This window comes from Squalius cephalus (assembly GCF_949319135.1).
Source record: "Squalius cephalus genome assembly, chromosome: 14".
Lineage (NCBI taxonomy): Eukaryota > Metazoa > Chordata > Actinopteri > Cypriniformes > Leuciscidae > Squalius > Squalius cephalus.
The window spans coordinates 16,395,521-16,408,569 of NC_137135.1; the positions used below are offsets into that span (position 1 = coordinate 16,395,521).

Consider the following 13,049-nt stretch of genomic DNA (forward strand, 5'->3'; position numbering starts at 1 on the left):
TCTCTTCTGCTCACCAAAGCTGCATTTATATGATCCACAATACAGCAAAAACAGTACTGTTGTGAAATATTATTACAATTTAAAATAATTGTTTTCTATTTGAATACACTTCAAAATAGCACAAAAAAAAAAAAAAAAAAAAAAAAAAACACCTTTACAAATCATACCGATCTAAACCTTTTGAAAGGCAGTGTGTATGCTATTTGTGTCTAGTGATTCATGTTGGGACTTTAAGGCTTGTGTTAGTCATGTTGTGATCTGCAGCATTCTGTTTTTAGGGTTAAGAAGGAGTGGAGAAGAGTGTTTCACCCCTCCCCGGTGCAGAAGTGGGCTGGACTGAGCAGCACAGTGTTCTGGCTGGAGCTCTGCCATTGTTTGAGATTCCTGACGTGAGTGTCTGGCTGGAAGGGTGAGCCTGGTGACTGGGTAAATCCAGCTCTTTCTCTCTAGCTCTGCTTGATCCCCACTGAGACCATCAACTCTTTTTCCCACTGCTTGTGCAATATATGCAACATGCTTGAAACATGGTTCTGTTTGAGTTTGAACTATAGAGCCTTAATTATTGGTTGTTTCGAAATATGAACATACCTTATGTTTAAATAGTGTGGAAAAACTACAGATTACGACTTTAAGCAAAAACAAACTATAAGAATTGCCTTCTGGAATAATCCAAGATGTTTAAGAAAATTCTCTCCACATGAGTCCTCTGATATCTTCTTAGCCTAAATTATTATAAAATAATACGTGCTTGTTGAGAGGGCTGTTAAAGTTTGATTTGTGGATGTTTTTCAGCATTTAACTGTCCAGTGCAACCAGTTAAACACTGAGGTAGCCACATCGCCTCGGAGGCTTAAAAATAATCCTGTAAATACAGGCTCCTAAAATATATATTTTAAAATGCAAAGGCATAAAGGAAATTACGTAAACATCCACTCCACCCTCGAGGAAACTACTAACATATGTGTTCCAGATTTTTAGCCCCACAGTATACAGAGATCCCGCTGACCATGCACCATTGTTTTCTTTGCACATTTACAGTGATTATGGAGTCATAATCATATTTACTTCAATCTTGGGTATAGTGGAATGAAACAAATGATCTGTAAACATCATGTTTGTCAAAGTTTTTCATTCTTTCCATAGCAAACATTAAAGTATAAATGGGTTATGCAGTTATGAACCTGGGGGAAACAGATCAAGACAAATGGATAAATGCATGCAAAGATTGGGTTTGAAAATTTCAGTAGCTTTTATTTCTGTAAAGAGATTCATAGTGCTCACATTGTGGCAAATACTGCAAATGTATGTGAACATGCTAGAGGGAGAAAAAAAATATCTCATCCGGCGAGATTCTGTCCTCTTGAATTCAATTAATATTTCCTTTTATTATTCAACTTTTAAAACACTCAACATTTGGCCCTGATGTCTGACAGGAAACAATATGCAAATAAAAACATCCGCCTGTAGATATTCAGGGCTCAAATTAAAAGACGTTTTCAGATTTAATAAAGAAATCAAAACAAATAATCCACCACCGCAAAGAGTGCAACAAATTAAACTAAAAGTTTATAAAGCAAGCAGAAATAACATTTATTTGGAAACTTTATTTTGATTTGTACATTTCCACCATCCAAACTCCAAACTTACAATTCAAGCCCTGATTCTGAGTTAAAAAAACAAAAAACATTTGTGGATCCATTTCCAAAGCGAAAAAAAAAGTGTTTTTGCAACATACATAGTTCATCATATTTAACTCTCTCTTTAATACAGCCTGTCCAACATTGTCTTACCAACTTCAACTAACTTTAAAAAAATGGGCAGTGTTCAATCACTTATTGTGATAGTTACCATGTGGATTGTGCACTTTCTTTTAAACATTATGAATGTTTAGTGGTATATGCAGGTTGTTAGAAATCGCAATTAGCACCTTTAATTTGATTTTAACTTAAGGGTTAGCACCTCGCCCCAATAGTATCTAGGAAGCGTCAATGGGAGACGTGCTCAGATGACAAGATCAGTGTCGACGTCCTCTGAAAGCAGAAAACAGCCAAAGTTAGCAAATAAAATGAACTGAACATTAAAGAAATACAGTATGAATTGCATGGTCAAAAACTCACGCTCTTTGATTCCAAAGCAGTTGGCCCACTCCTCTAGAGCGATGTACTTGTCTTTGTCAGCATCGCACTGCTCAAAGAAGCTGGTGGTGCAGTGCTCCATTGGGACGAGAGGAGCACGCAGAGGGGACAGCTCGGTGTGGGACAGGAACCTTATATAGCACAAAATAACACGTGCTTTTAGATTAATAAAAAAATTTACTGATATATTACACAGTAAAAACAATTGTTGTTTCAACTTAAAAAGTAAGCGTTTGTTCTGGATAATTTTTTTTACGTTTTGTCAACTCAAATATCCAAGTTGTCACTTAGTCGAATTTCACATTTCAAGTTGACTAAACTTAAAAGTTTTAAGTTGAAACAATATATATATATATTTAATTTTTTTTGGCTATTGAAGGCTACTGTTAGCTTCTGCTACCAAAACACTTAGCTGAACCATCAAGGTAATAGTTATTATAAAATATTTATTTTTTAGAGTCATTTTCTCTGAAGTATGTTAGGTTTGGGTCTAGCTGGAATGGCTGTGAAAATGAGTTAAACATACCCGTCAATAGGGTGCTGGTCAAGCTGGCCAAACTGCCAGTGAACGGGGAAGATGTACATGTTGTAGTTCTTCTCAAAGTCCAGGGCCAGAAGGTCCAGAGAATGCTCACCGGCCTGCAGCCTCTTCTCATTCTCATAAATCTTCTTCACCTAAAAACACAGCATAAGGTTTGGCATTTCAGTAGTTTCGCCAACTGGCTTTGACTATTGTTAAATGATGCACTCAAAAAATCTTTAGGCTTACATTTAAGATTCATGCATTTGAATTGTATGCAAAATTTCTATCCATTTGGATGATACAGTTTTAACATAAACTAATAAACCTAACGGGATGCATATTTGCAGTCGCACATAAATGAAACGGATAGAAACCGGTAAGATTTTTTTTCATCTATTTGCATATTTGATTTTACATTAATGCCTTATTCTGCATGACCATATTCTACATCCCTTAATCCTACCCAATACCTAAACTTAACAACAACATTAACAACGGGTTAATGCCCGACGAGGTGTCCATTGTCAGGTATTAATGAATGACGGCGAGGCGTGAACCGTCCATTAATACCTGACAATGGACACCTCGAAGGGCATTAACCCGCTTATACCATGGTCACTTGCCAAATAACATTTTTTTAAACAGTTTATATTTTAATTAGTTTTACAATCGAAATCTAAAGTTTTTACAAACAATAACTTGGTTTCCCTGGTTACGCCTGATGGTTTATTTACTAGGTGTCCTCTATCACTTTTTAATGGACACCCTGCAGCCAATCAGAATCAAGTATTCACCCAGATCATGGTATAATAAGCAGTAATAATTAGGAGTTTATTGAGGCAAAAGTCATAGTTAATAGTTAGTTAATAGAGAGAAATGGACCCTAAACTAAAGTGTGACCTCATGTTTTTAGTATCAAATAGCTTAGTATCCGCAAAAATCCTTTATTCAATTAACTACATTTATTCAATTAAAATGAACATGGTTAAAATATGGCTAGCTGTGGAACAAGCAATATTAAGTTGGTTAAAGAGATTGAAAAATAATTGGATTTATTGATGAGAAACATATAAACCTGGTTATTGCGTATTTAAAACACATTCAATTTATTAATATTACATAATTCTTACCTGTTTTTTTATCAATGATCTGCATCACATTAGTTTATGTTCAAATGGATGGAAATTTGATATGAAATGGTCTGTTTGAGGCCAAAATGAATGTTTGTGCACTATTTCATTACTGGTCTAATCTTTTGTTAAAATTCTTTTTACATTGCTATGTAGAGGATAATGGAAATCTAAGCTGGTTAAACAGTATTTTAAAGGCAAACAGTTGAACTGACTCTGAGTTTCTGCTTCTCGGTGAGCAGGTTATTGTCCTCATCGCGCTCGTACAGGGTCACCAGCACGTTCTTCAGCCAGTCCCTCATGCGCAGGGGGAACTCGCTCAGCTCGTTGTCCATGCAGGGGGCGATGACTGAGGGGAAATCCAAACATTAAAACAATCGATTTGTAATAAATAATAAACACAAACAGCATGCTAACACACCTCTTAGCACATAATGCAGCATGATAGTCTAAAAGGAGGCAAATTACAGCCCTCTGGCTAATATTAATGTTAAAGATGTTAGGATCTAATTCGTTAATGCCAAAAACACTTTTTCTGAGTCTCTTACTGAGACACCCTGCTTAGCAATGAGACTAGACCACAGCGGGAGCTCCATCTGAGCCCTTCAGTCCCGACTCATCCCATCAGGCGTACAACGACAGTGGATGAGGCAGATTTAGGGGGATTCGTCCTGCTTTGTGGAGCAGCACTGGCAAGCTCAGGCTTGCCCTGTACTCAGTGTTTGGAGGGGGCAACAGGGACGCCTCAAAGCTACAAGCCATCAATCACTTCAAAGCACTCACTTCCACTTGCTTTCATGGCTGAGTTTGTGAGTGGTCTAAATTTTACACTCAGAGTCTGTTTGAATGTTTGTGCCTTGTTTTCCTTCACAGTTGTGCGCTCACATTTGCAGGGTCCGATGTAGTCCAGGTGCAGCTTGTGGCCCTTCTTTGTGCCCTCCAGTGCGCATTTGGTGGCAAAGAAGTGGCAGGAGGACTCGTAGGTCTTGTTGTCAGTGCCACAGACCTGTGACAGAAATATGAGCAATCATAAATGCCACGGTTGTCAACTTGACAGGTTTGGATTTCCCCAAGGTATCCTACTAATGTTTACTGACATGCCTAAATACATAAACTAGCATTTCAATCAAACTGCTAAAATGGTGTACATGTGTTTCTAGGCATTGCTGTCACTGCACGTGTGGAGACTTGAGACAGATGTGAAATGAAGGAAATGACTAAAGACACGCACATGCTCGAAATCTCCAACTGGGGCGGGGCAGGTCAAGGGGTCCTGGCACACACACATGGGCTGGTTGCTGTCATCAACCTCGCACACCTTGCCTTTCTTGCAGTGATGGTTTAGGCAGGGGTCTGTAAGGAAAAATCATTGATGATTCATTTATTTTACATTCATTTATCTTCGGACCAAAAATGAAGATATTTTTGAAATCTGAGAACTTTCTGTTCCTCCATTAACAGCCTACGCAACTACCACTTTCAAGCCCCTGAAATGTAGTAAAGACATCATTTAAGTAGTCCATGTGTCTCCTGTGGTTTAACCTCAGTTTTATGAAGCGACGCGAGGGCTTTGTTTGTGAATTTTTGAAATATAATTTACCACTTTATTCAGAACTTCAGAAAACTGAGGCACTGGAGTTGGATGGATTACTTTAATGATGTCTTTACCTTTCTGGGGCTTGAAAGTGGTAGTTGCGTAGGCTGTTAATGGAGGGACAGAAAGTCCTCAGATTTCATTAAAAAGATCTTCATTTGTGTTCCGAAGACGAATGAAAGTCTTACGGGTTTAGAACAACATGAGTAATTAATGACAGAATATTAACTTTTTGGATGAACTAACCCTATAATGTTTTGTCATTTTTAATATAAAGGGCATATATTCAAAAAAAAAATCTTCTCCAATGGATTTACATTTCTTTCCCCTTTCTAAATATTTTGTGGTTGGCAAAAACACCATGTGGCTAGATGACTGGCACTGGCATCAACTTTGTCCTGTAACTTAGTCTGTCTGAAAACATAATTATAGCTGTCTACATCTGACTTATCTGCAGCCTGTTATTACCCATGGTCTTATGTACATCTACACACGTTATCACAACTTCACTCATATGCAGGGACAGAAGACATGATGCAAACAGCAGAAACATCTCTGTACTGTACAAAACTTTGGTGGTGGTGGTGTGGAAAAGACATCAAACTCACTCTCTGCAATAACATCCTCCTCAACTTCAATGGCCTCATCAAATTCTCCGGTCTCCACCTGGACTGGGTTAGCTCCCACTTCCAGCTCCTGAATTATCAGACAGAAAAGAAGTATTATGGGTATGGCCTGTAGAACCAAGCCCAGTTTTAAACACAGCTTTCCTCTTTTATGTGAGGAAAATATGTAAAACTGCACTGGGAGCGAATGACCCACATTACTGCACAGCCACAACAAGAGTTTTGCTTTTGTGTCCAACACAACTGGCATCTGTGTGCACATGTGGTGAAGCAATGAATTGTAATTAGTCCATTTTAGATATATTTTCAAACTTTTATGGATTTCAGTCCCCCCGGGGAATTTTAACAGGAAGTTGAACATGTGCATATATAAACACATCTGGTCCCATAATGGGGTTGAGGTGTCTATTTTTGGCCAATGACTGGCTTGACAAGGCTTCTTAAAAATGCAGTTTGGCCTTATTAAACATTTTTTGAGATTTTTTAAAAGATTTAAATGTCAGTTTAAATAAATATAACATACCTCTTCAACAACTGGCTCCTCTTCGGTCTGTAAAGTAAATTTGTATGGAGTTTAGTCAAAGTTTAGTCACAAAGCAACATTATTGAAGGAGCAACGGACATTAAAAAAATGCTCTTTGGTTTTTAAAACGAAGCTTGTTTTATATTATTTCATTTACTTATTATAAAATCAGTTTCTATAATATAATAGTCAATATAAATAATATATTTATTTAATGTATCTCTTTCAGATTTACTTACTGGAGCAGCCAGAGTCTTGCCAGCGAGGCAGAACAGGAAGAAGATCCAAACCCTCATCTTGAGTTTCAGCCTAAGCAAAAACACCCAAAACCTGAGTATTTACAGAGCATCACATTATCATGTTAGTATTATGCATGTTTTGTAGGAGTATGAGACAACAAAATCACACAGTAACATTCCAGTTGGCCCTATATATTCCTTTTATATAAATCCACCCGTAACACGAGATCAATACACCTCAGATGCTGAACCACACGCGTTCGGGCCACCAGACCTGCTCTGTATGCTCGACGACGGATAAGTAGCCTACAGAAGTCAGTCTCTCCAGACACAGAAGCTGATTGAGATAAGAGCTCTGTCTGTATTTGTTCTGCTAGCTCGACCGCTTTCCTCTCGCTCAAAGAGCCCCTGGAAGACGGACTGATGCGATATGTTCTCCTTGAGAAACGACACTTTCCTGCAGGAAGATAGAGGCTGTTTGTCTGAAAGCACTCACTCTCACGTCCATTTTCTTTGTACCAAAGATCTCTCTTGCTTTCCCCTTGTCTCTCTGAATCAATAGAGATATACTTTGTTTATGGCTGGAAAGTTCAAAGCAGACATCGGTAGACCATCACTGGGGAGATTCTACCAACGGCATTTTTGGTGCACTTAAGATCACAGATCAAAGCCAGACACTATTGTTTTTCTATAAAAACACAGACGCAGTAATGAAACTAGCTGCGAAACAAAAGATACCCTGCCATTTCTGAACATGAAAGGCTTGATGCTGACGTTGACTGTGTTTGATTATTAAAGTTATTGGTTATTGAGGGAGGATCCATCAGCCAACGAGCATGATGAAAATGTGTCCCGACATACTTGGTTTTTGACTTACAAAGCTAATTCCTCACCCCTCAAGCTGTGGTGGGCCTGTTTGTGCATGAGTGGATAATGGGTGGGATTAGTGCATACAATCTGTGCAGTAATTGGCCGAGTTATAAAATTCTTGTGGGAATTAAGGAGTCTTCTTGAAAGCACTGACCTGAGAATAATTTGCCCAGCAACTGCTGAGAATCTCCTTGGCTTGTTGCTCAAGGTTGACAAATTCCTAGTTTATTCATGAAAAACTGCATGAGGTTAGTTAAAATCGGCATGAAGTTCTATTTTCTAATTGCATCTTATTGATCTCATTGTGAAAGATTCATACGTGCATGTTTCATTATTTTTACTTTTGAGCCCTTATTTTTAATCAAAATGTCATATGCGTGCTTAATGCGTACTTTCAACTAAAAGTCACGATGAAGTCAATATTGAAAATTCTTGTTTTTATGGAATATTGCAGTATTTATTACAATTTTTTATCTGTGCACATCATTTATTTTTTTCATTCATGTGCCTTCATAATTTTTAAACAAAATAACTTCCCCTCCGTCTTGCAGCGTCTTCTCTTCTCGTGTTTATTGGCACGAGGGCGGGGCAACTTGTCAATCACATGGGTAGCAAACCACAAACATCCGATCAATTTCCATTGGCAAATTCAAGACCCTATATGTTCTTGTTTGACAAGCCGTTTCACTCAGATATACGCCACAATAGGGAAGAGAAGATTATCACAACTTCTGATTATCACAACTTTAAATCCTTGGAGGCTTATTCTGACCCTGATTGACCAGTTGGTTGTGTTGTCAAATATTTCATAACAAAATGTGGTTTTAGATTTCAAATAGCCTTCGGATATGTCATGGAAATCCATGGATCCTCCATTAGATTTGATTTTTGAGTAATATTGTTGGTCAGTTCACCCAAGAACTCTTGTAGTTGAGTGCATGACGCATGATCTCTTGATTTCAGCACATGAAAGCCGTGTAAGGAGTTTTGTGAACCTTTCAATGGCCCTGTTTTCTTTGGCAAAGGAAAAGAAGGTGGTTGCTCGAATCAAGGTCAGACACCCCACATCTCTAATAGACTTAGACATGGAAAACTACAGAGACTCTGTCACCCTCCTCAAATACTGACGTCTTGAAACATGGCAGACGAGGAATCTTTTCGCTTCCCGTCAACAAAAACTTTCTATTTTAACAGGTCGTGTGAGTCATAGGACGAAGGAAATGACCCGACATCATGTCCTGTATTTAATTTGGATGTCTGCTCTGTTCCTTTCAGGAGACGACTTGGCACATTTATGTAATTCACTTTTTTGGCTGAAGTAAAAGTCCACTACTCTAGTGGAGTCACTTTAGAGCAAAACAACTTATTTTGTTTGGAAGGTCGCATTGAAAATCAAACATGCCTGAAGTGAAGGAAAGTCAGCGGTATAAAGGATGCCATTTTTACCCAATATTTAAGTTAGAGTTAAGTAAGGTAAGCAGCAGGTTGTTGGGTGTAAACCGTGAGGAAAACAGCGGCTCAGTACTCTGCGTTTTTTTTCCCCCAAAGAGTCATTTTCCAGAAGCTCCGCAGACGGAGTTCTCTTCCTCTCCGAAGCGGAAAAACAGGTGGTTCAATCTCTAGATAAACAAATAAGCTGCAAAACTGTATCCACTATATTTGATTTGCTGCCAACGCATCTCTGGCAAATTTAAATACTAAACAATATCTGAGAAAATATGTTTGTTATGCTTACACTAATATCATCCAAGGTAGTTTTAGAATATTAAACACAAATATCATCATCAATGCCCAGCACTGGGATAGAGTTTGGCATGGTGGGCATGCTTGATTTATAGAGCAGGAAGTCACTTGGCATGAACAGTAAACCTCTGCACAAGCCACCTGTCCATTACGGCACAATTACTTGCTTGCATCTGTGCGGCGTTTAGCGCTAAGCAGAAAAACAGACTCCTTACTGAAAGCTCCCTTGAAACAAACTGAACCTGCCAGTCACATAAAAAAAAAAAAAAAGATTTAATGTGACAAAAAGTGGGGTTTCAAACAAATCAGCGTTGACATGCTAACTTTGAAATGTGCTACGGCACCAAATCAACACGTTTGTTTTACTCCTGGGGTTTTGTTTCTCGGGAAATGAAAACTCATCTCTTTGTAACCTTATCTTGATTTCTGTGCCGACGAATAGCTCCTACAAAGCTAAACCTTGTGCAGAAAAACAAGGTGGGGGAAGAGGAAATTTCATCCTCTGCTGAAAAGGAGTACAGGGAGCTCTGAGTTAGACAAAAGACAGTTAAAAGAGAGTGACTGAGCAAATCAGATCCGTGTAACCTGAGTTAACAATCACCTGACCTTTTTAAGTCATCAGCCCATCCCCCACTGCTGTTTGTAAGTTAAACCGCACTGTTATTACTGCCTAGCGGTCTCCTTTATCCAGTGCAAAGAACAGAGCAACTGTCTGTGGGAAAGGAAATGAATTTCACTCTAAATTAAAGCATATCACCTTGAAAAGACCTTATCTGTGGCCATGAAATATGACTTATTCATTTATATTCCTATCTGATCCTCAAGATGATCGCAAGCCACGAACCATCGGGTTAAAAATGCGGTCAAAACCTGATTTGTGCTAATCCTCATTCTTAACCTGATTTGTTGCCCTTTTCAATTTCTACAACTTTATTTTATTTTCATTTTAGAAAGCATAAGTCTTCATTTTTTGGGGGGGATTCACCAACAAACATTATATGATCAATAAGACATGACAACATTACATTGCTTTAACTCATCAAAATAAGTTAAGCAATTTCAGATTTTTTAAATAGGTATAAGATCCAACTCAATTTATTTAAGTTTAATGTAATTTAAGTTGAAATAAACATCCAAGGTGATTGTAAGAAGGCAGCAACTTTTTGTGTGTGTGTGTGTGTGTGTGTGTGTGTGTTTTAGCCTACAGTAAATCTTATGCATTTGTAAATATAAGCCATAAGACAAACATATCTGTTTTTTTGGGAGGGGTTTCTTTCTTCACAAACCCCCTGCATGCAAAATTGATAGAAAAAAAAAAAAAAAAACACATTTAACCTTTTCTGTTTCACCCAAAGGCACATATTTTTTTCCACCAATCTCTCATGAAAATCTTTGCTGCACCACAGGGGGAATATTATTCATGCCATACCACACATTTCTCGTGAAATCTTGCAAAATACACTCTTAAAAATAAAGGTTCTTTATTGGCATCTATGGTTCCATGAAGAGCCTTTATCATCCATGGAACCTTTTAATTGCATAGAAGGTTCATTTAAGAACTGTTTACCTAAAGGTTCTTTGGGGAACCAAAAATGGCATCGCTGCAAAAATCCACTTTTGGAATCTTTACCATAATCAATTGATATGCACATTTTTATGAAAAAATAAATAAATAAATAATGCTTGAAAAAAACCGTTTTCAAACTTTTTTAAGGAAAACTCGGCCCCTCCGGCAGCTGTAGACTGACAGTTTGTCTTCACACGATTCTTGTTTTTCTACAGCAGCGACATCTGCCTCGTTTGACATGGTCTCAAACAGCTGGTGAAAAATCACCATGGAAACACGCATTCCTTTTGATGGGAGTAATTGTAAGGGGAGGGGTCTATTGGGCGGAATCTCTCTCCCCTCCCCCTCCATCCCTGACTCTGTCTTCACCCCTCCTGCTGCATATGTGGCACACAATACCTCAATATGTGCACGTTTTAGGCTCACACTTTGAGTAAACAGCACAGTAAGAATTTTAGCTTGGTAAATAATCTGCTCATTTTAATTTTACAAAGATTTCATAATTAATAAATAAGCAACTCAAAGTTTAAATAAAACAACAGACACCTGTTTCCAGTGGAAGGTTTACAGAGAGGTCAGTAAATCTGTGCTTTCAGACATGGGAAAGTAATGTTTAAAACCCTCACATTCTTTTAGCATGCAAGTAAGACAAAAACAAAAACCAAGCTAGTATTATTAAGAGTTGTTTTGGCAATGGTTTTGAAAGTATTAATAAATCAACACTTGACCATAGACTGTATGTTTTCTTTATGCAGGACATAAGAATGGAAGAGGACCCAAATGAATGCTCTTACCTTCTGTCCGTCTAACAGAGAAGCCTGAGGAGAAGTCAGCTGCTGGAAGGGTCTGAAACTATCTAACAGCAATACAAGTTCACACAGAAGACATTTGCTGTGGGCAGGTCCGGTCAACCCCTTTCACTCAGTTAGGGTGGGACGTCCCACAGTTAACTCTCTGTATCCAACTCACGTGGATCTTTATACTCAATGTATGCTTTTAACTAAGTTCATGTTTGAACTTTAAAAACAGTAAAGTTCATGTTTGAACTTTACTGTAGGTATGTGACCATTAACTTTATCATTAGTGTTAAATACTTTATTTTGATGGTCCACTTTAGACATTCTACTAATAGGTGACTTTGCAACTTCATGTCAACTATTAGTCTTTAGAGTATTAGTAGACTGTCTGCTTAATATCTGCTAACACTATATTTTGATGCTTAACTTTAGACATTCTAACTAAGTGACTTTGCAAGTACATGTCGACTTACTCTACTGACCCGAACCCCTAACCTAACAATCTAGTACTACAGTCCACTAATATTATAATGAGATTTAGATGACATGTAGTTGTACAGTTATAGTAGAGTGTCTAAAGTGGACCATTGAAATAAAATGTAACTTACTTGGCTCAATAGTTTTAGAAAACGGACAGGTATGCATTACAGTCTGTAACTTTTTTTTTTTAAAGAACATTTTTAGTAAACTTAACTGCCAGTTTTAGGGAACACAGACCAACATAACAAGCCAGCTCATAATGTGTGTCTGATAACTTCCAGCTAAGAATAGTTTAATTAAGCTTGATGTCAGATCATGCAGGTCAATGTTGAAGCAAAGAAAGACTTGTGCCGAGAATGAGCAACAGAAACTGAATAACAGTGCAAACTCTTTTGGATTGTCTGCTTGGATGTACCCTTTATTCTTTTGTTAAAACTAAAAATATACCCCCCATTCTATTATTAGTATGTTTTCTGAAGGATCATGTGACACTGAAGACTGGAGTAATGATGCTAAAAATTCAGCTTTGCATCACAGGAATAAATTACATTAAAAAATATATTAAAATAGAAAAAAGTTATTTTCAATTTTCATATTTTTTACATTTTTACTGTATTTTTGATCAAATTTAAATGCAGCCTTGTTGAGCATAAGAGACTTCTTTCAAAAACATGAAAAAATCATATTATCTTACAAACTTTGGACCACCCATGTAAATTTCCATAATAAAATACATGCATAAAAAAAAAAAAACATAACATATAAAATACCTATATATAATGAACCAATATAATTTCAATCAACAACATAAAATGACCCAGT

General features: G+C 37.5%; 1 protein-coding gene across 2 annotated transcripts; it reads right to left on the reverse strand.

Moving 5' to 3' along the window:
- Nucleotides 1-1,959: 1,959 nt before the first annotated feature.
- Nucleotides 1,960-11,882, reverse strand: sparc (secreted protein, acidic, cysteine-rich (osteonectin)). 2 transcript variants are annotated; one of them, XM_079891956.1, is made up of 10 exons: nucleotides 11,745-11,882; nucleotides 6,771-6,840; nucleotides 6,532-6,558; nucleotides 5,991-6,078; nucleotides 5,020-5,141; nucleotides 4,674-4,794; nucleotides 4,004-4,137; nucleotides 2,662-2,810; nucleotides 2,118-2,266; nucleotides 1,960-2,030 (listed from the first exon to the last, which is right to left on the reverse strand). In XM_079891956.1, the coding sequence occupies exons 2-10, from the start codon at nucleotides 6,825-6,827 to the stop codon at nucleotides 2,002-2,004; spliced, it is 876 nt and encodes a 291-aa protein (XP_079748082.1). In that variant the 5' UTR covers nucleotides 6,828-6,840; nucleotides 11,745-11,882; the 3' UTR covers nucleotides 1,960-2,001. The 2 variants fall into 2 exon arrangements, with proteins under 2 accessions (XP_079748082.1, XP_079748083.1); XM_079891957.1 differs by having other exon boundaries at nucleotides 6,771-6,861; nucleotides 11,745-11,845.
- Nucleotides 11,883-13,049: the final 1,167 nt, after the last annotated feature.

Bases quoted from the DNA above. Each gene is read 5' to 3' on its own strand.
- sparc (XM_079891956.1), bottom strand. From the start codon at position 6,827: ATGAGGGTTTGGATCTTCTTCCTGTTCTGCCTCGCTGGCAAGACTCTG. The intron at 2,811-4,003 runs GTCAGTTCAACT...CTGTGTTTTTAG, and splicing joins CCGAGAAGCAGAAACTCAGA to GTGAAGAAGATTTATGAGAA. The intron at 2,267-2,661 runs GTATGTTTAACT...GTGCTATATAAG, and splicing joins GACCAGCACCCTATTGACGG to GTTCCTGTCCCACACCGAGC.